The 27,847-nt window shown below is 42.3% G+C and overlaps 1 protein-coding gene across 1 annotated transcript; it reads left to right on the top strand.

Annotated features, from left to right (window-relative positions):
* The first annotated feature begins 318 nt into the window (after window positions 1-318).
* CTCFL (CCCTC-binding factor like) lies at window positions 319-27,630 on the top strand. The gene is made up of 13 exons (XM_063106922.1): window positions 319-846; window positions 1,254-1,467; window positions 8,611-8,781; window positions 9,123-9,256; window positions 11,722-11,842; window positions 12,449-12,598; window positions 14,817-14,977; window positions 17,986-18,168; window positions 21,981-22,104; window positions 23,800-23,972; window positions 24,623-25,066; window positions 25,393-25,549; window positions 27,482-27,630. The coding sequence occupies exons 1-13, from the start codon at window positions 319-321 to the stop codon at window positions 27,628-27,630; spliced, it is 2,709 nt and encodes a 902-aa protein (XP_062962992.1).
* The last annotated feature ends 217 nt before the right edge of the window (window positions 27,631-27,847 follow it).

Below are 27,847 nucleotides of genomic sequence, written 5' to 3'. Positions count from 1 at the left end.
GCTATGCCTGGACTGTGCACTGGCATTTAACCTGCTGAGGGCCAAACCTTGCTAAGATAGAATGTGCACTGTCCCTTAACCTGCTGAGGGCCAAACCTGTTAGTTCTAGAATCTTGAACAAAAGCCTGCTGTAATCTAAAGACTGCTTAGGCTCAACCCTTCCTGGGCCTAGCCAAGTCAACATAGATTGTACCATGCTAGGACCAAATCCATGTGAGACCAGAACAGTATTAGACCACGATCAACCCCAAAGCCTGCTAGGCCCCAACTCCACTGTGACCTGTTTGCTTGCTGCTTTTTCAAACAGGCCAGGTCATCATGGCAGCCACTGAGATTACTTCCGAGCAATTCACCAAAATCAAAGAGCTGGAGTTGATGCGGGAAAATGGCCTGGAGAAGGAGGAGGAGGAAGATGGAGTGTGCAGAGTGAAGGAGCGTGGGACCCCTGGTGAGCTGGAGGCTGAGTGTGCCTATGGGGCCCTCCAGGCCAAGGTCATGGAAGGAGAGCTGGAGCTGGTGCCGGTCACCTCGGAGGAGAGCAGGAGGCATATGCTGTCCCTGCAGACAGTCGACCTCACTTCTGCAGATGTGGAGCTGCAGGACATTGGCTGGCTGAGCACACAGCAGCAGGAGGGGGTGCAGGTGGTGGTGCAGCAGGCAGGGAGCGGGCTGCCGTGGCTGCTGTTCCTGGGCGAGGGGCCCCAGCAGCTCATGCAGCAGTGTGTGGCCCTTCCTATCCAGGAAGTGGAGGTGGTGCAGTGTCACCTTCTGGAGGAGGAGCTGATGGTGGCCAGCGATGACAGTGAGTTAGTGGTGAACCTGGCTGAAAGCACTGGATTGATTGAGGTACGGCTGGCTTTAATAAACCAACCCCTTACGCAGAAAATAAAAAAAGAAAACTATTTTCTTAAGTCCGCCTTTGTGCAATTCTATGTATGGACACGGTATTTTGCAGTTTAAAATAAAATGCAGTGAAAATACTTCCCCAGAAAACTTTAAGAGACCTTATGTTCTTTGTTTTAAAGAACTTTAAAATTTACATTAATTAGAATACTATAAGGTACGTGTGTTAAAAAAAAAAAGTTGTATTTCACCTCTCAAGCCCTGATGCTAAGTGTTTACGGCTTAAGCATTTTGGTTGCAATGCATAATCTTTAAGTTTTGCTTTTTTTTATGCATTCTATGAATCATCAAGGTGAAGTGTTTAATCAGACAGTATCTTATTTGTTCGAAAACTTATTTTTGTTTATTAGCTTGAGAAAGGTCAGGAGGAGGACCAGCTGTTGGCTGAAGGAGGATTTGCTGAGAGAACCGAAGAGCAGGCAGCGAAGCCCGGAGAGGAAGGAAGAGACAATATTGTTCCAACAATTTCAAATTTAAACATGGAAGAACAAGAAGATAAACTTACATCTGAGCAAGAAAATGTTGAAAAAGCCAATTCTACAGAAAATCGAAGAAAGACAAAGGGTAGGCGAGTTCATCCTGAATGAAACTGGGCTGCTGTTTTTCTTTATGGGAAGGCGATGATAACTGAAGTTTTAAGTGGATTACTTTTTTTTATTTGCTTTCAAAGTGTCAGTAAATGGGAAAAATTTTAAACTGATGTTCTATTGTGAGTCAAATCCAAAAGAGTTTTGCATTTTGCACACAAACGTTTAAAAAGCACAGTAAAAATGTTCCCACAAAACATTGTGCACATGAATAGAATGCCTGGTCTCTGCTCTCTAGTTTGCAACAGGTTGGCAGGAGGCAGTAGAGGCTGCCTTTAAAGGAGGTGGTATTTAGGTGAGTCCTGGAAGCAGGACTAGGAAATCATTAAGAGTGGGGATCGTCATTCTGGGGAACAGGAAATGGTCTGTGTGTGTAGCTCCAAAAGTGTATGCTTTGTGGGTGAGGGTGGACAACTCTATTGTGTCCAGAGAGCCACTCGTGTTAGGTAGGTAAGTACTGAGAGAGGTAGGTCCAGCCAGATTAGGAGAGACCTTGAGGCTATATTAAAGCCATATTAAGGCTGAGATTACATCACAGTAGCCCACAGGATGAATTTGGCCCTCAAAAATGACCTGTTTAAGGGCCAGCCCATGGCTCACTTGAGAGAGTGCGGTGCTGATAACACCAAGGCCACGGGATCCCTATATAGGGATGGCCGTTTAGCTCACTTGGGAGAGCGTGGTGCTGTCAACACCAAGTCAAGGGTTAAGAACCCCTTACCAGTCATCTTTAAAAAAAAAAGTTCTGTTTGGCTTCTTTTTTAAAAAAAAAAATACTAGTTTTTCATTTAAGTCAAAAGATTTCACCCCAAAATCTCAATTTCTAGCCTATTTTTAGAAAGTCATATTGTCCAACACTCAGCACTCTGTTTCCTCCTTCCTCCTGGCAACAGGTGGCTGGGGTTGAGAGGTAAATCCATTTAGAAAGAGAGTGGTGTGCCCTCCAGCCAGACGGCCATCCCCCCACCCCCGCCCCATTCTTCTTACATGTGGTCAGGGCGATTCATTCATGTTTCTTGACTCTGGCTTTCATAGATGGTTGAATTTGCAACCCCTTGCTATATATTAGTTTCTCATATATTTAAGTCAAGAGATCACACCCAAAATTTCTAATTCCTTGTTCATTTTCAAGTTTTTAATGTATTCACAATTTTTGCAACCATCTCCACTATCTAATTCCAGAATGTTTTCATCACCTGCAAAACACACCTATACCCTTATGGGCAGTTACTTCCCACCTCCCTCCCCCCAACCCTTGGCAACCACCAATGTACTTTCTGTCTCTGTGGATTTTCCTGTTCTGGACAGTTCACGTAAGTGGAATCATGCACATATAGTGTCACCTCTTGTGTCTCGATTCTCTCACTTATGTTTTCAAGGTGCATCCATCCATGTTGTAGCGTGTATCAGTGCTTTATTTCTTTTTAATGGCCAAATAATATTACATTTTATGGATGCACCACATTTATTTATTTATCTATACGTTTAGGATGTTTCTACCTTTCAGCTAGTGTGAATGGTGCTGCTGTGACCGTTAGCGTACAAATTTTTGTTTGAACACCTGTTTTCAATTCTTTTAGGTTGAGGAGCAGAATTTCTAGATCATATGGTTACTCTATGTATAATTTTTTGAGAAGCTGCCAAAGTCTTTTTCATAGCAGCTGCACCAATTTACATTCCAACCAGCAGTATATGAGGGTTCCAGCTTCTCCGCATCCTCACTAAACTTATTTTCCATTTCATTGTTGTTTTTTAATTTGTATCCATCCTAGTGGGTGTATAGAGGTATCTCGTTGTGGTTTTGATTTACATTTCCCTATTGACTCATGGTTTTGAGCATGTTTTCATGTGCTTATTTGCCATTCGTATGTCTTTTCTGAAGAAATGCCTATTCAAATCCTTTTCCCTTTTTAAAATTGCCACCTATATTAGTTTCCTAGGGCTGCCATAACAAAGCTGCACAAACTGAGTGGCTTAAAACCACAGAAACAGGGCCGAGCCCGTGGCGCACTTGGTAGAGTGCTGTGCTGGGAGCGCAGCGACGCTCCCGCCGCGGGTTCGGATCCTATATAGGACTGACCGGTGCACTCACTGGCTGAGTGCCGGTCACGAAAAAATGACAAAAAAAAAAAAAAAAAAAAAAAAAAAAACCACAGAAACATACTCTGTCAGTTCTGGAAGCTACAAGTCTGAAATCGAGGTGTCAGCAAAGCCGTGCTCTCTTGGAAGTCTCCAGGGAAGAATGTATTCCATGCCTTTTCTCTTAGCTTCTAATGTTGCAAGCAATCATGGCATTACTTGGCTTATAGATGCATCACTCCAATCTCTGTTTCTGTTATCACATGGAATTCTCCCGTGTGTTTGTCCCTTTTCCTCTCTTATAAAGACACAGTCATATTGGATTATGACCCACGTTCATCCGGTATGACCACATCTTAATATGATTGCATCTGCAAAGACCCTGTTTGCAAATAAGATCACATTCACAGGTATCTGGCATTAGGATTTCAACATATTTTTGCAGGGCCACAATTCAACCTACAAACCTTCTATTCCAAGTTTGTTGAATATTTGATCAAGAACAAGGAATTGGATTTTGTGAAATGCTTTTACTGCATCTATTGAGATGATCACATGTTTTGTTCCTTCACTCTTAATATGGTGTATTATGCTGATTGATTCTTGTATATTGAACTACTCTTCTAGTCCTGTGATAAATCCCACTTGGTCATGGTGCATAATCCTTTTATTTTGTGGCTGGATTTGGTTTGCTAGTACTTTGTTGAAAATTTTTGCATCTATATTCGTAAAGGATATTGGTCTGTAGTTTTCTCTTGATGTCTTTCTGGCTGTCATATCAGAGTAATACTGGCCTCATGGAATGAATTGGGAAGTGTTTTCTTCCCTTTTATTTTATTGAAGAGTTTGAGAAGGATTGGAGTTAATATTTAAGCAATTGATAGAATTAATCAGTGAAGCAATCTGGTCCTAGGGTTTTCTCTGTTGGAAGTTTGATTGATTGATGACTAAATCTCTTCAGTGTTATCTATTCAGATTTTCTCTTTCTTTTTGAGTCAGCTTTGGCAGTTGGTATATTTCTAGGAATTTTCAATTTCACCTAGATTGTTTAATTTGTTCATAGTATTCTCTTATAATCCTTTTTATTTCTGTGAGATTGGTAGTAATGTCCCACTTTCCTTTCTCCTTTCAATAATTTGAGTATTCTCTATTTTTTCCCTTGGTCACAAGTCTGGATAAAGGTTTGTCAATGTTGATCTTTTCAAAGAACCAACTTTCGGTTTTGTTGATTTTTTTTCTATTTTCCTATTTAATTTTTCTCCTCTCTAATCTTTATTATTTCTTTCCTTCTACTAGCTCTGGGTTTAGATTTATCTTCTTTTTTTAGTTCCTCAAGGTGTAAAGTACGTTATTGACCTGAAATATTTCTTTTTTTTTTTTTAAATGAAGGTGTTTACAGCTAAAAATTTCTCTCTGAGCACTGCTTTAGGTGTACCTCATAAGTTTTAGTGTCTTGTGTTTTTACTTTCATTTATCTCAAAGTACTTTATAATTTTCTTGAGATTTCTTTTTTGATCCCTTGGTCATTTAGGAGTGTGCTGTTTAACTTCCACATATTTGTGAATTTTCCAAATTTTCTTTGGTATTAATTTCTAATATTATTCCATTATTGCCAGAGAACATACTTTGTATGATTCCTGTCTTTTTAAACCTGTTGCGATGTATTTTGTTGCCTAACATATGGTCAATCTATCCTGAAGAATACACACCTTTTAAAATCTACATTGTCTGATATTAGTATAGCCACCCCAGATCTTTTTTGGTTACTGTTTGCATGGAATATTTTTCCATCTTTTACTTTCAGCCCACTTGTGTCTTTGAAACTAAAATGAGTTTCTTGTGGAAAGCAAATAGTTGGATCATGTTTGTTATTCTTTATGCTAATCTCTGCCTTTTAATTGAAGAGTTTAATCTACTCACAGATAAGAAAGGACTTACTTCCCATTTTTCTATTTGTTTTGTAAATGCCATATCTTTTTATTATTCAGTTCTTCTGTTATTGCTTTCTTTTGGTGTTAAATAGCTACTGTCTAGTGTATTTTAATTTTTCTGTTATTTATTTTATTATATATTTTTGAGTTATTTTCTTTGCATGCTCTTGGGATTACATTTAACACCTCAATTATAACAGTTTAGTTTGGATTAATGCCAACTTAATTTCAATAGCATATAAAAAAGTCTTTGCTCCTATATAGTTGTATTCCCCACCCCCCTTTTCTGTTGTTACTGTCACAGTACATAGTTATACATTGTATGCCTATCAACGTAGATTTATAATTATTGTTTTACACTGTTATTTATTAAATTAGATAGGAAAAAGAGGAGTTACAAATAAAAAGTACATGAATATTGTCTTTTGTATTTACATATGTAGCTATCTTTATCAGTGTTATTTCTTCATATGGAGTTGTTATTGTCTAGTGTCCTTTCATTTCAATCTGTAGGAGTCTCTTTAGCATATTTTGTAGCACAGATCTGCCAGTTACAGAACTTGGTCCGTTTTTATTTATCTTGGAATATCTTAATTTCTCCTTCATTTTTGAAGGATAATTTTGCCAGATATCAAATTCTTGTTTGACAGGCTTTTTTTTTTTTTTCTTTCAGCATTTTGAATATGTGATTCCACTGCCTTCTGGCCTCCATGGTTTCTGATGAAAAATCAGGCTATAATCTTATTGACACTCCCATGTATGTGATGAGTCACTTCTCTCTTGCTGCCTTTGAAATTCTCTTTGTCTTTTAACAGTTTGATTATAATTTATCTTGATGTGGATCTCTTTAAGTTTATCCTGTTTGAAATTTGTTGAGCCTTTTGGATGTGTAGATTGTTTTTCATCAAATTTGGGAAGTTTTTGGCAGTTTTTTCTTCAAATATTCTTTCTTCCTCGCTCTCTTTCTGGGACTGTCATTATGCATATGTTGGTGTGCTTGATAGTGTCCCATAGGTCTCTTAGGCTCTCCTCATTTTTCATTCTTTTTTCTGTTCCTCAAACTGAATAATCTCAATTGACCTACCTTCAAGTTCTTCTTTCTTTCTGCTCAGATCTGCTGTTGAGACTATCCAATGAGTTTTTCATTTGTAACTGTACTTTCTAATTCTAGAATTTCTCATTTATAAATAAGTTCTATCTTTATATTTTCAATTTGGTGAGGCATCATTTTTATGGTTTCTTTTAGTTCTTTACACAGTTTTTTTTTTTTTAGGTCTTTGAACATATTTAAAATAGTTGATTTAAAGTCTTTGGCTGGTATATCCAATGTCTGGACTTCCTTAGGGACAATTTCTATTTTTTTTCTCTCTGTATAAGCTATCTAAGGTTTTTCTTTTTGTGTGTGTGCCTTGTAATTTTTTGCTGAAAACTGGACACTTTTAACAGTATAATGTGGCAAGTCTATAAATCAGATTCTTCCTCTCCCCAGAGTTGATTGCTGCTGCTTGTTATGTTGTTTCTTTGGGAATTTTTCCGAACTAACTTTGCAAAGTCTGTATTCTTGCTTTGTATAGCCGCAGAAGTCTCTGCTAATAATTAAACCAAGATTTCCTTAAACACTTGAAACCAAAAAAATCTCCCAGTCTTTGCTGAAGAGCTCTGTGTGTTTGCTTGAGTTAGCCTTTCCAATATTTATCTAGGAAGTTTACAACTCTGCCTTAGCCTTCACTTCCTGCTTCTTCAGAACCTCAAGGTCAGCCAGGGGTGAGAGCTTAGGGTCTTCTCAGGTCATACCTAAGCCCTGGGCATATGCATGGCCTTCTATACTCCCTGGAATATGTTGGAGCTTTTCAAAGCCCTTATTCTCCAAAGTATCTCATTCCTCAGCCTTTTCTCCAAAGTTTTTTGTTTAGTCTGTTATTTGCCCTAACTGTTATTCATTGCCTGCAAGTATTTTCAACAAATGTCCCTCCACCTACCTTTCCCTGGGCAGCCTTTTAGCACTGGGTGAGTTCCAAGTTAGGTGAGATAAAGGCAAGGCTTTTGAAGTGGTTTTCCAGGGAGACACCAGGCAGATCAAAAACAAATAATTTAAATTTTGTTCATGAGGTTCATTCTGATGTCTTCAGTCCTGGTATTGTGCATTCTGACTTGGAGTTTCAAGGCTACCACTAGGGACCAGGGAACAGGACGAGAATAAATTAAAACTCCATAAATCTCTCTGTTTTTACTGACAACCAGCCAGATTTTTTTTTATTAAGTATTCCTGTGGTTGCTGCAAGTTTTTGATTGTTTTCCAGTGTCCCAAAAAAAGGTGATTCTGCCGGTTTCTGCCAGCTTTTTCATTGCTTGTGTGGAAGGATAGATTTTGGGAGTTCCTTGCTCCACCCGGTTGTATTCTGTACTTAATCATTATAACATCTGAAGTCTTTGTAGGTCTAAGCATTCTGCTTTTCTGCTGGCTCTTGCATCAATATCTTGTTTAGTCAGTATGAGATTTTTTTTTTTTTAGGTGTTATTTGTGGGAATTCTTTGAAGACTGGAGGGCAAGTGGGTTCTCTGAGGGAAGGTTTGTATTAATTTTAACAATTTTAAATCCAGTCTTAGTCACACATGGCTAGTGGCTGTGGTTTTAGAAAGCACCGGTAACCCCCTGGCTGGGGTGAAGAATGCAGGGGTAGGATGGGTTGTCCTCAGTTCACCTACAGAGGTGTCCCTTCAGTGCCCCATTGTTACGGGAGAATCTCTTTGGACTCCCCGCCCTGGGGAGGCACGAAGCTTTGCCTCATGTCCCTTCGATCTACATAGCATTCTAAAATGTTAAGAGATTTCCACTCCCCCAGCAGGAAGGATGAGCAGAGGACCTTGGCCACCATGTGGCCGGAAGCAGAAGGTGCTGATTTTGTCACCGTGAAAATGTGTCACTCATCATCCAGGAACCTTATCCTGAATTGTTTTAATCAGCTTGTAAAATAAATTGTGTTTCTGTCATCAAGTTATCACTTTAGGCTAAAAGGAGGTGCAAAATTACTTTAATGTGTTTAAGTGGAATTTGAACTTCTAAGGAAAGATTTTTGCAAATATATAAATTCTGTATCTTTCTCCTGTAGGAGCAAAACAAACCTACCACTGCGATAGCTGTGTGTTCACCTCTCCTAAAATGTCAAGTCTTAATCACCATGTGAAAACTCACACCACCAAGAAGCCCCACATGTGCCACCTTTGCCTGAGAACTTTCCGCACCGTTACCCTCCTGCGGAATCACATCAATACCCACACAGGTAAGACAACCGGAAAGGTATTGACATAGTGTAACATACATCATTCGTGTCTCCCTTGAATGATGTATGCTAAGGCTTATATAAGAATGCAAATCCACCTACTTCTGCTTTACATAATGTATTGTTTTATATTTTAGTTTTGTCTCTTTTTTTTTGAATTTCGATTAAAAACACTGAATCTTGAAAAGATTTTTCTCACATGCACCTGTGATGTTTATAGTTTAAAGAGCCTCTTAATTTTTAAAGCATTTTGAGACTGAGTGTAATTTAGAAGTTATAGATTTCTTAGAAATTTTCTGATTAGATCTTGTGTTGTAAGTATCAGATATGTGATTTTACAGGAACCAGACCCTATAAATGTGATGACTGCGACATGGCTTTTGTCACCAGTGGAGAACTCGTCCGACACAGGCGTTACAAACATACTCACGAGAAGCCCTTTAAGTGCTCCCTGTGCAAGTACGCTAGTGTAGAGGTAAGTCCACTCTCATACTTGAAGCTTTGTGGTGTCTTAGTATGGAGTTGCTTTGAAAGTTTCGCTAAGTGTAACAGTAGAATCTGTTACAAAACAGATTTTACTGGAGATATGATTCGTATAAAATTTATGCAGGAAATAATATGTATTCTACTTTCTAAATTTAAAATAGAAAATTGAATTTATTTTTTTCTTTGGTTACTAAATAGTGAAAATGATACATAAATGTGTACAAATTTAAAATAAAATTACTTATAGACAGAAATAATTCTCAGATTTGTCAAAAAGTCCCGTCTAGTATTTTATGTAGCACTAGGTGACACAAAATCAAGTGTATTTGCTCTAACACAGAATGCAGATCCATTCTGAAGTTTTACGGTAATTATTGATCTTACTTCTGTGCCACTTGGTCAGACACAAAGCAGATTGCTTGATGATTTAAGCATAGCCATTTCCACTCTTAATTACGGGGAGACCACCCTTCACAAACTTTAGTTATGTGTCGTGGTCATTTCAACTAGGTTGTTTTTATACCTCCTAGCAGGTAAACGACAGCAGAATGTTACATTTACTTGTCAATGTCAGTTTTCTACCATTTAACTTGGAAGGGTTCCACTGTGTGTGAGGAAGCAGGCTGGTCTTGGTGTTGAAGCCGGTCGGGGAGAGATAAACAATTTGCTGGAACGGAACAAGGTTAAAGGGGACGGCTAAAGTTTAAATACAGTGATGATGCAACCGTGTTTCATAAGTTAGAAGATTTCACAGAGTCAGAATTTGATTCCAAGAGTTTTTTTCCTGCTATTACTATTTTTAAAAAATTATTTCTCATCTGAGTTAAAGGTTGTGACTGTGGTTTGCAAATATAAAACTAAGGTTTCAGAGAATGAAGCCACCCGGGAATCCTGAGCCTGGAATGGGCTTTTGGTTGGTGCCCTGCCAGTTCTCAGCATGAACTTCCCAGTTCTGCTGCGACCCTTCCCCGGGGTCAGTGTCTGCACGTGGCCCGTGGGGTGGTCTGCCCCCGCCTCCGCACCCGCACGTGGACACTCTGCTGTGTCACATGCCCCATTTTTGGATTTTCCAAGCCTTGCCATGCTGGTCTGCTTTAAGGCAGGGTAGACTATCCCCCACCTTACATACATCCTGTTACACATACGCCAGCTGGAATGTATCGGAGCTATGGCACACATGCCGGCTTTTGAAAGCTTCTGAAGTCCCCTCATCTGCCCACCCCACCTTTAGAAGCCTCCGTGAGCGTCAGTTTCACGCACTGCTTTCTTTGATCGTTCCCACCGCTTATCGTACTCAGACCTTTCACAGTGTAATTTTTAAAATTCTTTTTGTTTTGCTTTCTAATGTACTTGAAGACATCCGCCTTTCTGAAAATCTGACCTACATTTTCCAGTTTGGATCTTGTTTTCCATTCTAATCCTTCTTTGGTGCCTTCTCAGGCTTCTGTGTCCTCATCACGTGCTGGGGAAGCAGACCCAGTGCAGCCTTCCTGAGATCAGAGCAGGGCTTGGGCCGGCCCGTGGCTCACTCGGGAGAGTACGGTGCTGATAACACCAAGGCCCCGGGTTCGGATCCCATATACGGATGGCCGGTTCGCTCACTGGCTGAGCGTGGTGCTCACAACACCAAGTCAAGGGTTAAGATCCCCTTACCGGTCATCTTTAAAAAAAAAAAAAAAAAAAAAAGAGCAGGGCTGATGTGGACAGGCAGCTGGAGTGTGCTTGATTGCCCTGTTTCCTGCTACAAGTAGATATGGGCCTGCGATAAGCAAATGTGGAATTAGAATAGTCTACAAGGCAATAAAACATTCAGACGAAAAATGGTCAGATAGAAGGTATTGTGGTGTTTGCTGTCTAACTAATTGCCTGGGATACGTAATTAATCAAATTGGAATTTACTTTCTTCTACTTAAAACTTATTTCCTACACTTAATGTCAAGGAAGACCTTCTGCCATTTGTGTGCCGTTATTCTTGTGGCCAGTCAGGGTGTCTGCAGGACTTGTAACTATGAAGTGCTTTATACGGACATCCTTCCACTTAAGAGCTAATGATTTAAGATTTTCGCTTTATGCAGAAAAGAAAAAAAATTTTTTGACATTTGTGCTTCTCTAGTGTGATCTGCCCTTTGCAGCCACTGACAGTACGTTGCCTTAGAAATAAAGATAATATTACGTATGGCATTGAGCAGTTAGGTTTTAATTTTCCCTTTGTAAAGTGAAGTTGAATGTGAAAGTCTCTTGAAGCTCCTGCTCACTAGAGCCCAAAGGGTCTTAGACACATACATCAAATGACAATATAAAAAGCAATGACTTTTTCAGGTTTTTCAGTAAGTGAGCTATGCTCTGATGTTTAAAATCTGGTTAATTTAAATCTCTTTTTATGATGCTGATTCATCAAAGACTTTACAGCTTTCTAGTTTCTTTGGCAATAAATATCTTTCATTTGTTTATCAGGCAAGTAAACTGAAGCGCCACGTACGTTCGCACACAGGAGAGTGCCCCTTTCAGTGCCACCTCTGCAGCTACGCCAGCAAAGACAGCTACAAGCTGAAGCGGCACATGCGGATACACTCAGGTAAACGCTTCTCACATCCAGGGCCGAGGAGGTGCAGGAGAGTTTCATTTTTCAAAGTGTCTGAGCTTCTAAAAATTACTCTTCAGTGGCAAAATTAAAGTTGGAACTTAAAAGTGGACTTGCACATACCTTTTTGACAAGGGGATTTGCACGATACCTCTGCATTCATTTGGCGCCAGGGGAGACGGCACAGACGCCGTTGCTGCAGCTGCATGGTGATAAGCCCAACACCACAAAGTACTCGTTTCCGTAGGTTTTTCGGATATTTAAAAGTCAGCTTTTTAATTCATCCTTTAACTTTCAGGCAAAACTTGAAACAAAGTGTGCTGGTATCGTAACAAGTGTACTGTATGTTTTATTGTATAACGAATGCGTTTATGTGTATTTCTTGGTTCCTCACATGACCCCATGGACACACGCTCTGTCCCTACCTTGGACGAATGAGGAGTCTGCAGTTATCAGGGAGGTCTGTCTCTGGACCACTGTGGGCCTGACCTAGGAGTCTTACACTAATTGGGGGTTTAAACCTATGAGAAGGGGATTGAAAAGGGAGCCTTGGGAACAAAAGAACAGCTTCCAGCACCGGATGTCCTTTGTGTATCACAGGTGAGAAGCCGTACGAATGTCACATCTGCCATGCCCGATTCACCCAGAGTGGGACCATGAAAATACATGTTCTGCAGAAGCATAGTGAGAACGTCCCCAAACACCAGTGCCCTCATTGTGCCACCATCATTGCGAGGAAAAGTGACCTGCGTGAGTATCTGGTTTAATGATCTTTCTGTTACTGCAGTATTTGCTGGCTCTTTGTAAACCTGCAGCTGTTAGTCCTAGATGCTTGGAGGCATCAAGTTGCTGGGAGATGGAAGGTCTTCAGGACCTTCTCCCTGGGATGAGTTTTCTTTCAGGGGTCCTATGCCACCACCTGGTGGCTAGGTTGCACAAGTGCAGTTTTGTAACGTTTTCAGAGTCCTGGCCCAAGGCTGGTTCCATACACAGTGGTCCCTCGGTATAGGCAGGGGATTGGTTCCAGGACCCTGTGGATACCAAAAACTGCAGATGTTCAAGTCCTTGATATAAAATGTTGTAGTATTTGAATAAAACCTACATACATCCTCCCATATGCTTTAACTCATCTCTAGAACGTATAATACCTAAAACAACATAAATGCTATGTAAATGGTTGTTATACTGTATTTCCAGTTTGTATTTTTTTTTTTTACTGTTGTATTGTTATTTTTTAAGTAATATTTTCTATCTGCTGTTGGTCAAGTCCGCAGATGCAGAACCCACAAACATGGAAGGCCGGCTACCCATGATAAGACCTCACAGATATTTAAGCTAATAAAGCACTTTCACAGTTGTTATTTTATTCCATGTTGGGCCTGTTTTACGGATGAGGACACTGGGGTTCAGAAACATAGTGTGAACTGCCTGAGAATCACGTGACTGGGGATGCTAGGAGACGGCCAGGTTATAGGTTTTGACTCAGTGTTCCGCCAGAGATACTCAGCCAGCTTTTGTAATCCCTTGGCGTGAGCTTAACAAGTTCTGGGAGCCTAGAGTACAAAAATAAGAACCGACACGTAGTTCTCCCCTTAAGGAACTCACTTCAGTTAATGAGGCAGGCCTATGACTTGAAGTCCATATTCTAACATGACAAGCCCTCTTATCAGTACGGAACAACACAGAACAAGAATAGAATCGTCAGGACAGTTCTGCAGGCCAGATCTGGGGTTTCAGCCACCTGCAGGGAAAACCAGCCAGTCTTTAGCAGTGGGGAGAGAAGCAGGAACAGAGTGTGAATGAGCCTCTCATCTTTGCTTCAGGGTTCCTAGGCCTCCCTTTTTTTTGTGACCTTTTCTCTCTTTCCCAAAGGCATGGCCCCAACATATGTTAGAAAAAATAAAAATTCACCAGTTTGCCCAGAGAAATTCTGGAGATGAGGTGAACTGTTTTATAAACATTTCTGAAAGAGTAAAGGTCTTTAACAAAGTCTTAACTTTTATTTTTCATCTGGAACATTCTGTCAGTGTTGCCATAGATACCAGTACACCATGAAACACAGCCTGGTAGGAACTGGTTGGGCACAAGGATCATGAGTCTGTTGTCTAGAAAAAATACAAGACTTTTTTGACACCGTGAAAAAGTGATATAGTTTATATCTCATGCCAGTAGGTGACACACTTCGTATATCCCCTGTAAGATGCTTTGTAAACGTGCTAAATCATCCTTCCTGTTGCCGTAGAAGGAAGCCAAGCTCTTTAAATGTTTGAATCAGTATGGTAGGGTGTACCTCTGTCATGCACTTGTCCATTTTTCTTCAGCCTCTTACACAAAGTATCACAAAACTACCATGTTTTAGACTCAGTTGAGCAAAAGTTATTCTGGAATGTACCATCAGACTTTATTCACTACATATCTCAGGTCAGTTACAGCATAGGAAATAACAGGGTATTGACCTCTAACAGAACATCTGGCTTTTTTTTTTTTAAGTTAAAATACAAAGATTATATCTTTGTTATGTAAAGCCACCTTAACGTTATGCTAAAATTGACCTATATCATAATAAGGTTCTCAAGGTGCTTTGTTAAATGAACACCTTAGGTCCAATATGACCTGCCTTATATAATATTTAACTCCATATTGAAAGGGCATTAAAATGATGTTTTAGTATTCTGTTCATTTACAGCAGTGGTTCTCAACTGGGAATGATTGTACCTCCTGGGGGACATTTGGCAATATCTGGATGTATTTTGGCTGTCAGAATTGAGGTAGAAGGGGTGCTGCTAGTATCTACTGGGGAGGAGGCAGAGTTACTGCTGAATATCCTACGATGCATGGGACAGCCCCTCCCCACCAGCTCCAAATGTTAATAGTGCCAAGGCTGAGAAATCCTGATTTAAGGTAGGGGGCAGCTGGTCTAACAGACAATAACACTCTTCAAGTGTGCCATGTTCTGTAACTGTTTTAGGTGTCCATTTGCACAACTTACACACCTACAGAGCTGCAGAGATGAAGTGCCGCTACTGTTCTGCTGTCTTCCATGAACGCTATCCCCTCATTCAGCACCAGAGAACTCACAAAAATGAGAAAAGATTCAAGTGCGAACACTGCAATTACGCGTGCAAGGAGGTACCGTGCTGGAGTCGATTTGAGGAGGCAGTGGGACATGGAAGAGGGGGGGGGGCTGGAGTGGGGTTCTCTACCTCTTGGAAAATATTGAAAAAAGTCATGCTTTAATATAATAAGCCTATTCAGAGTAGCCAGAAAACAGCCATGAGCCAATAGTTTAGAGCAACAGTTCTTAAAGTATGTCACAGACCCCTAGAGGTCCTTACAACCAATTAGGGGCCCACATGATCCAAGCTGTTGTCATTGCCCTTTTCACTGTAATAACATTTGCACCCATGGTGCTAAAGCAATGGTGGTGTCTTAGCATGAATCAAAGCATCGACACCCAGTCGGACTGGTCCTCACTGTATTTTTCACCTTCATGCACTGACAGCAAAAATATAGGGTAGTTTCACTTAAGAATGTCCTTGACGAAGTAGTGAAAGTTTTTAACTGTGTTATATCTTGATCCTGGGTACTTTCTTTTTAACATTCTGTTTGATGAGATGGGAAGCTGGTGTAAAGCAGCCCTGCTGTCTTCCAAAGCCCTGTGGGCATCTGGAGGAAAAGCCCTGTGGCACTATTTGCGTTGCCAGCTCAACTAGCCATGTGCTCATGGAATACCATTTCCACTTGAAAGAACAAGTGACAGATGAACTCTGCTAACTTGGTTATTAGGCATTTGGTGGACATTTTCTTGAAAATGAACATGAGCCTGCCCCTTTAAGGGAAATGTGTTACTACTGATACCACTTCACCTTTCAGGAGAAAATTAGAATTAGAATTTTGGAAAATTTATATTCATGACTTTGGGCTTTAGAGCTTTCTAATACTTAAGACTTTTCTGATAAGGTTGGGATGATTTTAAGAAAACATTTTTAAAAATATATTTATATATAGTGTCATGAAATGTGTCAACATTTAGAACATCTTCATGACTCAGTAAACTGATATTTTCCAAACGACAACTCCATGATGTTACAGAATCATGCATGGGTGAAAGACCCATTCAAAGTACAAGATAGACCAATGGATATCAATGAAACAGAACAGTTCATTGGTATGGTTTCAGATTCCACATTGCAATTAACCTTTAAGAAATTACCACTCAAGTTTGGGTTTAATATCAAAGAGTGTCCACAATTATTTGAAAAAGTTACTAAAATTCTGCTCCCTTTTTCAACTACACGTCTGTGAGACCACATTTTCTTTCATATAAACTTCAGCATACCCCAGCAGATAGAGGGGAGTAGCAGAGGTGGGAGTCCACCCGAATTGTTTAAATAGGGTTGTCAGACTTAGCAAATAAAAATACAGGACACCCAGTTAAATTTGAAATTTAGATAAACAGTGAGTAGTTTTGTACATATGTATGTCCCAAATATTGTGGCCTATATTTTAACTGGCAACCTTATCTATTAAGCCAGACATTGGTGATTTTTTGTTTTAAAAAATAGATAATATATTTTTATAGAAATATGTTAATATGTAGTTGGTTTATTTTTAAATGAACTGATACATTTTAAAATTTTTCTAAATATTTTTAAATTTCTCAGTTTTGATTTTTAATCAATATTAATACATAATACCTGCATAAACAGATGCTCTTTGGAGGGTTCAGTAATTTTTAAAAGCATAATGGGTCCTAAGACCAGAAGTTTGAGAACCAAACCTTTGCTTTAAAGCATTGTCTGCTATTGTGACTGTGTCACCAATGGTTATCAAAAGTGGAAATCAATACTTAATGTGCTTTAAAGTGTGGGCTATGACTAGTAAATGCTTAGAATAAAGAAAAGAGGGTTTTTTTTTTTTTAGTGGAGTTTGAGCATAGAATGTTCTGAGGCCCCAGGCTCACATTTGTTAAAGGAACTAGAAGAGCTTTCTGGATAAAACAAATAAAATGTGGATTTTTGCTTCACCTTATACATAATTTTGCCCTGATTTCCCAAATTATTTATTCCTCTAACTCTTAGTTAAAATCTCTGGTTATTTCTATGCCAAGAGCAATTATCTTCACCATTATGCTTTAAAATCATATTAAGATATGTGGGTCAGTGTTGATATTCAGTGCTATGTACAATCAATTATGTTTCTATTAAAAAAACATAAAAATGCAGTTATAAAAATTAAATTTCTGGGGGTAAAATACTATTGGGATGTAGAGGGGAAAATGTTCAGATACTTAACACACTTCCAACACCAAATGTCCGCTGAATTTAAACTCTAACATTAGATTTTTAAGTTTGCAGGTTCTGAATACTCCTCGTAAACTTAGGTAATTGTAAACAATTACATAGGAGAAAGACTCTGTCTTAGTCCATTTTCTTTTGCTATTACTGAGTGCCTGAGTCTGGGTAATTTAGAAAGAAAGGAAATTTATTTCTTACATTTCTGGAGCCTGGGGAGTCCAAGGGCATGGCGCCAGCATCTGGTTGGTTTAAGTGGTGAGGGCTTCATGCTGCCTCATAACATGGCAGAAGGCATCACAGGGTGAGAGGGCACACGAGGGATGGCCACACTGGCCTTTATAACAGACCCCCTTAGTCTGTTAGTCCACGAGTGGATTAATCCATTCATGAGGGCTCTGCTCTGACACAATCATCTCTTAAATACCCCATCTCTCAATACCGTTACATTAAGTTTCAACATGAGTTTTGGAAGGGACAAACATTCAAACTATAGCAGACTCCAAATACATAACCTCTTTTGGAGGGGAAAAATGATCAATCGTTTCACTCCCCAAGATGTGTGCTACTGCATCCCCCACAGGACTGGAGAACCAGTGAGGAATTAATTGTAAGACCTTTATAACTCGGTAGGAGGGACTGGGTACAAGTTTGTTTCGCAGATAGCCATGCACTGAGAGAGTTAGCGGTGCTTTGTTGAAAATACGTTTGCAGTAATTTGCTCAATAGCACGCTCATCTTTGGGGGGGAAAAGGTATTATAAAAATAAATAAGAATGTCTAATAGCAAAAAAAAAAAAGTTCCTTTAAATAGATAAGCTCTTTTTTTCCTCTTTCATCTTAGGAACGTCATATGACCGTTCATGTACGTATCCACACTGGAGAGAAACCATTTGTCTGTCCTTCCTGTGATAAATGTTTTCGACAGAAGCAACTTCTAAACGCTCACTTCAAGAAACACCATGATTCAAATTTCATCCCGACTGTTTACAAATGTCCTAAGTGTGGCAAAGGCTTTTCCCGTTGGGTAAGCTTATTTAAGTCACAGTAAGTTCTCCATGAAAAAATTCTTGTATCTCAGAAGGACAGTGTCACACGGGTAGAGTTTAAACCTGATTAGAAAACTTGCCAGGACTTATGATAGCATCTTTGATGTCTTACAAAAAAAAAGTGGTTATCGGTATTTTGGAGTCACAGAACTCTTGAAGAATCTTTCGAAAGTGTGATCTCCCCTCCCCCTGAAAAAGGACAATCCAACACATGAAATCAGGCAAATAGTTTTAGGGGGTTCTCTGACTCCCTAAAAACCCCAGCTTTTAGTATATTTTTAAATGGTTCCTGTGAACTAGATTTAGGCTTCTTCACAGAGAGAATGCAATTTTCAAATATTTCTTAGATGTTCTTAGAGAAGTGCTGTTGGAACTGTGCTGAGAAATAGATTTACTCTTCAGTTTTATTCATTTAGGTGTTGTATAAGTTATGTATTTCTGTGTAACAGATTACCTCAAAACTTAGTGGCTGACAACAACAATTTATCATCTCACAGTTTCCGTGGCTCAGGAATTTGGGAGTGGCTTAGCTGGGTGGTTCTGGCTCAGGGTCTCTCATGAGGTTGCAGCAGGATGTCGATGGGGGCTGCTATATGCAAAGGCTGGAGCGGGGCAGGAAGGTCCATTCCCAAGATGGCGCACCAACGTGCTGTGGGCGCATGGCCTCAGTTCCTTGCCATGAGGACTCCTCCTGAGGGCTGCTTGATCGTCCTCATGACCAAGTGAGAGAGAACAAGAAGGAAGCCACAGTGCCCTTTGCAATCTAGTTTTAAAAGTGACACAAAATTATTACTGTTCACTAGAAGTGAATCACTAAGTCCAGCCTACACTTAAGGAAGGGGGCGTGAAGTACCTTTTGAAAGGAAGAGTATTGAAGAACTTGTGGACATTTTAAAACCACCACAGATGGCTAACTAGATCCCTGGACAAGGTATGCTCCAGCCCAGTTTATAAATGTTTTGAATTATCTGAAGTTCACTATTTTTATAAGGGAAAACTTAATCTTTTTTCTTAAAAGAACATCGTAGGGTAGTTGTGTTTTTCTGAGTAGCCTAGTGGGATAGTTCTGGATTGTTAACCCTATGAGTTCAAAATTTCAGATAAAAGTGATGGCCTCACTCTCAAAACAGTATCACTCATACTGAGTTAGCATTTTAAAGAGTTAAAATTAAACAGTAGAATTCTAAAGAGTAGAAACTGCCCTTTGGTGCAAGAAACAAGAAATAAGAGAATGAGTCAGTCTCATATAGCCCCTTGGAACATAAAACCAGAAGTTTTGAAACATTTTTCTTCCATTCAAGAAAGCATATTTGGACTTGTTTCTAGAATATATAAAGAACTCTTATAACTCAATAATAAGTAGACAAATACCCAATTTAAAAACAAAGAGGGCCAGCCTGTGGCTCACTTGGGAGAGTGTGGTGCTGATAACACCAAGGCCGTGGGTTCAGATCCCTATATAGGGATGGCCAGTGAGCTCACTTGGGAGAGCGTGGTGCTGACAACACCAAGTCAAGGGTTAAGAACCCCTTACCCGTCATCTTTTAAAAATAAATAAATAAATAAAATTAAAAATTTTAAAAAGTAAAAAAAAAAAAAAGGATCTAAATAGACATTTCTCCAAAGATGATGTACAAATCACCTACAAGCACATGAAAAGATGCTCAGTATCCCAGTCAGTAGGGAAATGCAAATCAAAACCACAATGAGATGCCACAGGACCATCCATTAGGAGGGCTGTACTTTAAAGAGACAGACAATAACAAGTGTTGGCAAAGATGTGGGAAAACTGGAGCCCGAATACATTGCTGGTGGGATTGTGACATGGTGAAGCTACCTTGGAAAGTGGCAGCTCCTCAAAAAGTTAAACATAGAGTTACCATATGACCCAACAATCTCACTCCCAGATACATACCCAAAATAACTGAAAACAAAGGAGCACACAAAAACCTGAACACAGATGTGTATAGCAGCATTATTCATAAGAGCCAAAAGAAACTACCCACATGTCCATCAGCTGATGAATGCACCAAGCATGGTCTGTCCACACAATGGAATATTACTCAGCCAGAAAAAGGAATGAAGGACTGACACCTGCTACAGCATGGACGAGCCTTGACAGAAGCCAGACCCAGAAGGCTGCATATTGTATGATTCTGTTTATGTGAAAGGTCCAGGATAGGAAGATTCATAAGGTCAGAGAGTAAATTAGTGGCTGCCAGGAGGAAGATAGTGATTGCCAGTAGGTATGAGGCTTCTTTTTGGGGTGAAGAAATGTTCTAAAATTGATTGTGATGATGATTGCACAGCTCCGTGAATAGATTAAAAACCACTGAATCATACACTTTAAATGGACAGATTGTATGATATGTGAATTATATTTTTATAAAGCTATTAAAAATAAAAGATAGCATATCTTGCTCCTTGAATCCAATTTAATTTTTAAAAAGTAAATTATTCACAAATTTCCATTCTTTAACATTTGATAGTCACATATTATCTTCATACCAGAATATCCCCCAAAGAGCCAAACCCTCTTTCTTCCCAGTAAGGACCCTGTTCTGGGTGCAGAATATTGGGCTCCCCCTCTCCTGAGAAACTTTTCTGACACAGGTGTTTGTCATATTCACTCTCTGAGTCCAAAAACAGCCTAAATATTATATTGGTTTACTTAAAATCTTAATCCAATTATTTTTAAATGGGTGTATATTACTTTTTGTTTCATACGTGACTGACATCAGGAGTTCTTAACCCTGACTTCATGAAGTTGTAGGCAGCCTGTGGGTGTGTGGTTGTGTATGTGCTCTTTGCTGGGAAACGAGCCATAGCCTATATCACTCTCCAAGGCATCCTTGACCCCCCAAAAGGCTTGGTTGATACATAATCATATAAACCAGGGCTTGGCAAGCGTATTTTGTAAAGAACCCCATAGTAAATATTTTCAGTTTCTCAGGCCACAGTTTCTGCCACGACTTCTTAAGTCTGCCACTGTTCCACAAAAGTAGCCATGGACAATTTGTAAGTGCATGGACATGGCTTCATTCCAGTAAAACTTGCTTTACAAAAACAGTTGGCAGGCCAGATGCGACCCTCTCGTCATAGTTTGCCAACCCGTACAGATAAGCACAATGTGGTGGAAGTTTGGATAGCCCATAACACCCTCCACTCACCTGTACCTTCCCACTCCTGCCCGTAAACCAGCATGGTCGAAATGGAAATGAGGTGGGATGTTTTATATAAGCAGCACATTTAAAGACATGTTATCAGTTTTTTACTTTTGCATGTGAACTTCTCAAAAAGTGAACATTTTCTAACTTGTTTTAAATTATCCTAAGAGTTTATTACATAAGAATATGCTGCTAATAGGTTTGACTAGGACATGTGTGACTTTTCTTTTAATTCTAAATGTTGTACGTAGTTTTAATAACCGTCCCCAAGACCACGCGCAGTAGGCTCAGGAGAGGAGCTGGCAGGGCAGTAAAGTCTCCGTGGTATATCGTTGACTGTCATAAAATTGACTGATATATTGAGGTTTTGGTATAATATCAATCCTCATGTTAGAGAGTAGAAGCATTCTGGAAAAATAAATGTTGTCTTCTCATTGACTTCTATGGCTAGACCTAAGTACAGTACATTGGGTCACCTTTAAAAAGACATCTTTTGTGTACAAGATTATAAAAGGCACGTGTGAGCCACTGTTTTCCCAAAGCCTGTCTCTCTAACTATGCGTTTTTAAATGCATTTGGCGATGCTGACTGTCACCGTGTGTTCTGTGTCTTCTCTCCAACAGAGTTACGTGCACAGACATTCAGAGAAGTGTGACCTGGGGCAAGAGAAGCCAGCCACCTCTGGAAAAGGACAGAGAATGAAAAGGAGAAGGCAGCCGGCCACACCAGAGGAGGAAAAGGAAGCTGGTACCTCATTTAAAGGGATTTGTTTTAATTTGGCAGTGATTTGCTCGTTGTAAATGTTCCTGGGCACTGAGGGTTACTGTGCAGGGGATGTGGCCAGAAACCCTGTTTGTCTGTCCCCCAAGACCGTGGCTCTGTCACTGCTGCCTGCCATGTGGGGCAGGTTTTGAGGACTGGCCAAGTGGGAGTGATTCCTTAGCTGCCTCCTAGGATGGCAGCGGATGGAAGGAGGAAGTCAGTGGGAGAGCCCCAGAGGGTCCACCCAGCTCCCCATTTTATCACCTGGGTTCCTGTGACACATCCCTGTGGCCTGGGGCTGCTGTGATAAATGAGCACAAACTAGGTGGCTCAGAACAACAGAAATTGATTCTCATAGCTCTGGCGGTCAGAAGTTCTAAATCAAGGGGATGGCAGGGCCCCACTCCCCTGGGGGCTGTAGGAGAGGGTCCCTCCTGGTGTCTTCCAGCTTCTGGTGGCTCCAGTATTCCTTGGCTATGGCTACATCACTCCAGTCTCTGCCTCCGTCTTCATGTGGCTTTCTCCTCTCCTCTGTGTTTTCTCTTTCGTCTCTTTTAGAGACCCTTGTCATTGGATTTAGGGCTTGCCTGGAAAATCCAGCATGACCTCATCTTGAGATCCTTAATTACATCTGCAAAGACCCTTTTTTCAAATACGGTCACATTCACAGGTTAGGGGGTTTAGGATGTGGACAGATCCCTTTAGGGACCACCAGCCAGTCCATCCAGGCATTGGTCATGATCCTCCAGCCTGAGGGAGTTGACGTGAGTTCCCAGCTTAGCACAAAGACTGGCTGTGTCCCTCATGCCCTGTGAATGGCTCTGCTCTGAGGGGCGACCTGGCACCTGTACAGGTGTTCTGTTGACCTCCACTCATTTCCTGTGAGAACCTGAGAACTGTAGAGAGAGATGATTGAAAACCAGATGCTGTTACAGCAAAAACACATCCTCATTCTCTAAACGCCCTACGTTTTTATTCCAGCCTCAATCCTTGAAGCACATGTACCCACAGACAATCATTACCCTTTTCTTCCTTCGAGACTTGCCAGGTCACATAGAGGATGCCCAGTTCAGTGTGGATTTTAGGTAAACAACAGATAATTATTTAGTGTAAGTATAGCCCACACACTGTTTGGGATATGCTTATACTAAAAACCTTATTCATCTTTTATCTGAAACTCAACTTGGACTGAGCTTCCTGCAGTCCTTCATTCTCCCCTTTGCACAAGACTGATTCTGGGTCCCTCTGTCACTGTGCCGAGTGCCTCACTCTTTCTCCACGTCTCACTCATCTGGCAAACTCTAGCCCTGGTTGCATGGCAGACCCGCCTTCACGCCTCCACCAGGCAGCCAGGCCTTGCTGGGCAGGGGACCTGGAGGACCGAGGGCCCCCTGTCTGTGCCCCGTCACCCTGCTCTGTCAGAACTCTCCAGAATCAACACGCACTGCCTATCTCTGCAGCACCTTCCTTTTCTCCTCTGGGAGTTAACATTTGTCTCTGTGTGCTCACGCCTGTCCCTTTTCATCCTGACCGCCACCCTAAGCAGGGGACATCGTCCTCCACGTAGGAAGGAGAGAACTGAGTCTTGGAGCCCAGGTCCAGCAGGGCGAGGCTGTAACCGGACCCCGGAGCCCTCGTCCTGGGCCTGGGCATCCGCGACCTTCCAGCTGGTTTCCACAGCCTTCTCCATCCCAGACCCCTGGTGCCTGCCTCGGAGCAGGGGCCTGGCCGACCCGTCACTCGCAGACGGACCCCGTTGCAGTGGCTCCTTCCCGTCCTGCCTCTTCCCACTGCCAGCTGGCGTTCCCACCACCCTCGCCAGCTTCCAGAGCCTTCTATGTCAGGCCTCCTGGGCACGGGGCTACCCATGGGACTTGTGGAGTCAAATCAGAAGAAAAATGAGCCTCATGATAATGGGTGTAAAGTAACGAATCCAGCCTGGATTAGACTTGTCTTTGTACCCGCGACGTCAAATATCATTTTTCTTACTTTTTTATGGAGGAAGAGCCACTCCTCCCTTCCAAGGCTCAGTTGTGACTCTGGGTCTGGAATCCTCTCCCTCTCCAGCAGCCTTCATTTTCCTTCCCTCTCTCCCATGGCCACCTTGTCCCTCTCGGCCTGATCTTTCCCATCAGCCTTAAACGTGCTCAGAGTCTCGAGAAAAAACTAGAACACTTGGCATGACTCCCACCCACCCAGTCTTGTGCTGACCTCTCTGTCCCCTGGTCCCCCAATCCTGACTTTGTGCACTCACCCCCACCCACTCCTCAGCCCCTGTCTGCCTTCTGTCCCCATCAGCCACCTGAGGTCACTAGGGGCCCCTTGTTGCCACGTCCACTGACCTTTTCCTGTACTCTGTGGCCACCTGCGCCACTGACCCTTGTCCTCACACTTCTTCCACACATCATCCTGTGGCTCCGGGCCTCACCAGCTGCCGCTTCTCTTTCTCCTACCCATAGCTCTCCTCCCTCTTCCTTCTCCACCTTCAGTCTGGTTCCCATAGATGAGCAGGCTGGCCCCCATCCACGCCCACACCTGCATCCACACCACCACCCACATCCACCTGCACCCACACCTGCGTCCACACCCACCTGCGCCCATGCCTGTGTCCACATTTGCGCTTTACACCTGCATTCACACCACCACCCACATCCACCTGCACCCATGCCTGTGTCCACATCTGCCTGCACCCACGCCCATGTCCACACTTGCGCTCACACCTACATCCACACCGCCACCTGTGCCCACACCACCACCCATCCACACCGCCACCTGTGCCCACACCACCACCCGTCCACACCACCACCTGTGCCCACACCACCAGCCACCCACACCTTCGTCCACACCTGGGCCCACAATCAGGCCCATACCCTCTCCTAAGGCTTCCATTGCTTTCCATGGCACATCACTGGTGACCTGGCACTCCCTCTCCTGCCCACCTCTGAAGGTGGGTGTGGATATTCACCTGCCTGGTGGGCATCTCTCCTCGGCTGTCTCAGATTCAGCCACCCAGACTGGACTCCAGATGTCCCCTCCATCGTCCCTGCCATCCTTAGCCTATTTCCCTCCACACCTGATCCACACTGAGAGTTGGGTCTGTGAGCACACTGACCACTGCCTCTCGCCCTGAGAGTCACCTGACCTCCGGCCTCAGCTCCTGCATGTCTGTGTCCATCCCTGTCCCCACCCTGGCCCATGACACCACTTCTCAGCACCAATCTCAGATGCCCTGCCTGCTTCGGCCCCCAGCCACACTGCCCTCTCTGCCCTCAGCCAGGCCAGGCCAGGCCAGCCCTTTCCTTGCCTGCGATTCCCGATGACTCCTGTGCACCAGCAGGTCCCCAGATCTCAGCTCTGACCACCATCCCCCAGTTAGTCCCACCTCATAGGCGCTGGCAGGACCACGCCTGTGCACCTGCCTCCCTCTCCAGTAAGTGCTGGCTTCCCACCTGGACTGTGCTCTCCTCCAAGGTAGGTCTGGGTTCATCCCCAGCACCTCCCACCAGCCCTGGTGTCAGCAGGGGGTCATTAATCCACCACTTCTTGAATCAACGAGTTACAAACACAGCCTTCATCGGAGGGGTGGACTTGTGAAACTCAACTCAGTCCTTTAGATGTCACTGTGCAGTTCCCAAGATACCAGGACCCGAGCTCTACATTTAGGACAGATCCTAAACCGTCCATGGAAATACGTGACTTCCCAGCTAATTAGGTACCCAAAGGGCACTTCTGCAATTCTCCCTCTCTTGACAACTAAATGTAGTATTTTTAAAAATTATCTGTTAAAGCCCCTAAAAACCTTTGTGAAAATTCTAAGTAGGCTTCACTAGAAGACTAAATGATTTGGGATGGCTTTTGAAAGTGTCACCCAGTAGGTGATGTTTTTGCTGTGGAGAAGAGTTGGGGAGAGGAGAGCGTGGCTTCCCCAGCGTGACCCCGGCAGCATCGCAGGAGCACTTTGCGCTGTTCATCTGAGCTGACGTCTCCACACGCTGCCTGGTGAAGTCAGGGAAAAAGCTTTGGAGACACGGAAGGTGGGGCCGCATGTACTTCTCTGCTCTTACCTTCACTTGTCTCTGAGGCGGGAGCATCATTTAGACGAGATCACGGATGGGGCAGCCGGAGTGCTGCTCGCGTGGAGCAATCACATTCCAGAAGGGCCGACACGAGAATCCTGTAGGTTCACCACTCAATGATGATAAGATTGAACATTTTCAAACTTTTTAAATAGTTTAAAATAGCTACAGCTACTGTAGCCAAAGCAAAGTGGGAATTAAGACGAGTGACCTGGCTTTAGCAAAAAATATGACTCAGTTTTTGCATTTCAAGGTTTCGTAACCCCTGCTGTCCAGACACCTGTCTCACTTCTACGTTTGCCCTGATAGTGAGTCCACCCCCCTGCCGGCTCATCAGTAGCTCTCTGCAAGTGACCGTCTGGGGGCTCCAGTTTTGTGAACTCAGTTTATTTTCATACATGAGAATTGGGTCTTATTACCCTCCTTCAGCCCCCCCACCCCCCACTCCCCCAAAATGGTCAAGGAAACACAGGCAAAAATATCTTTAACCAACTTTGAACTAACCCAAGGTAATTGTTAAATGTGAGGTTCCACAGGTGTCCTTGGGAGGTAATTTGGAAAGGGGTAGAGGACTGAGTATGGTCGGTTTACGGGGGTCTGTTTTTGAACTCTCGAAGTTGTGCTAACTGGTTTATAAGCTGCTGGAGGGTGGGCAGGTTACGGCAGATTATGGACCTGGGTGTGGCTCATAGGGTGTACCTAGCAAGACACTCGACATAGTATAAGTACTCAGTCTGTGTTGATTGGCCACAAGGACAAATGTCCTTGGAGCAGCTGGCTTTTTTCATTTTGACAGTGTCATTCTGTGGGTACCAAAACAAGACTTGGGTAGCAGCTCAGCTGCGATTTACGTCTGTAAGGTCTGCATTCAGTTTTACAGCAGTGGTTCTCAGCTAGGAGCGATTTTGTGCCCGCCGTGCAGGGGATACGTGGCAATGTCTGGAGATATTTTTGTTGCCACAGCTGAAGAGGACGGTGCTACTGTCATCTAGAGGGTAGAGCCCAGGGATGCTGCTAACATCCTATGGTGCCCAGGATGCCCCCACCCCACATTGGAGAACTCTCTGTCCCCAAATGTCTAGAGTGCTGAGGTTGAGAAACCCTGTCTTAGAGCAAATAGTTGAGACCAGAGTATTTGTGCTGTATCAATTAAAAGATTGTTTTGTAACACGCTTGCTGCTGTGTTAAGATTTAAGTGACCATTTGCAGAATACATTGGCACAGTTTATCCATTCCAGTTTCTCGGCTTTCTCTCACATTTGCTTGCCCCATGCCTTTTCCCCAAGATGCTGCTGCTGAGGAGGCTTCCCTCCTGAAAGAAGGACAGTCCCCAGGTGAGACGGTTCCTGTTAGCTACGAAGAAGTCACAGCCGAAAGCATGGACCTGGCTGGAGACCCGACCTGCGAGGTGATCCTCAACCTGATGGATAAGTGACAGCGATCATGCTTTTGTTGTCATAGCCCTCATCTCTTAAAGCAAGTTAGACATTTTTGGCATCTACTTGGAACAATTAAGTTCATGACAATCGATGGTCACAGTTTTTCCAAAGTTTGAGGTAGTGCCTAGAATTCTTTGCCTATTTTTATCTGAATATTTTTTTAAAAACTGCAGATGTTTTATAAAGACTTAAACCTTGAATCAGAGGGTAACA

The sequence above is a fragment of the Cynocephalus volans genome, chromosome 1 (assembly GCF_027409185.1).
Source record: "Cynocephalus volans isolate mCynVol1 chromosome 1, mCynVol1.pri, whole genome shotgun sequence".
Lineage (NCBI taxonomy): Eukaryota > Metazoa > Chordata > Mammalia > Dermoptera > Cynocephalidae > Cynocephalus > Cynocephalus volans.
The sequence above is the reverse complement of the archived record's forward strand: the minus strand, read 5'-3'. Positions and strand labels throughout refer to the sequence as shown.

Bases quoted from the DNA above. Each gene is read 5' to 3' on its own strand.
- CTCFL (XM_063106922.1), top strand. From the start codon at position 319: ATGGCAGCCACTGAGATTACTTCCGAGCAATTCACCAAAATCAAAGAG. The intron at 8,782-9,122 runs GTAAGACAACCG...GTGATTTTACAG, and splicing joins TCACATCAATACCCACACAG to GAACCAGACCCTATAAATGT. The intron at 12,599-14,816 runs GTGAGTATCTGG...TAACTGTTTTAG, and splicing joins TGCGAGGAAAAGTGACCTGC to GTGTCCATTTGCACAACTTA.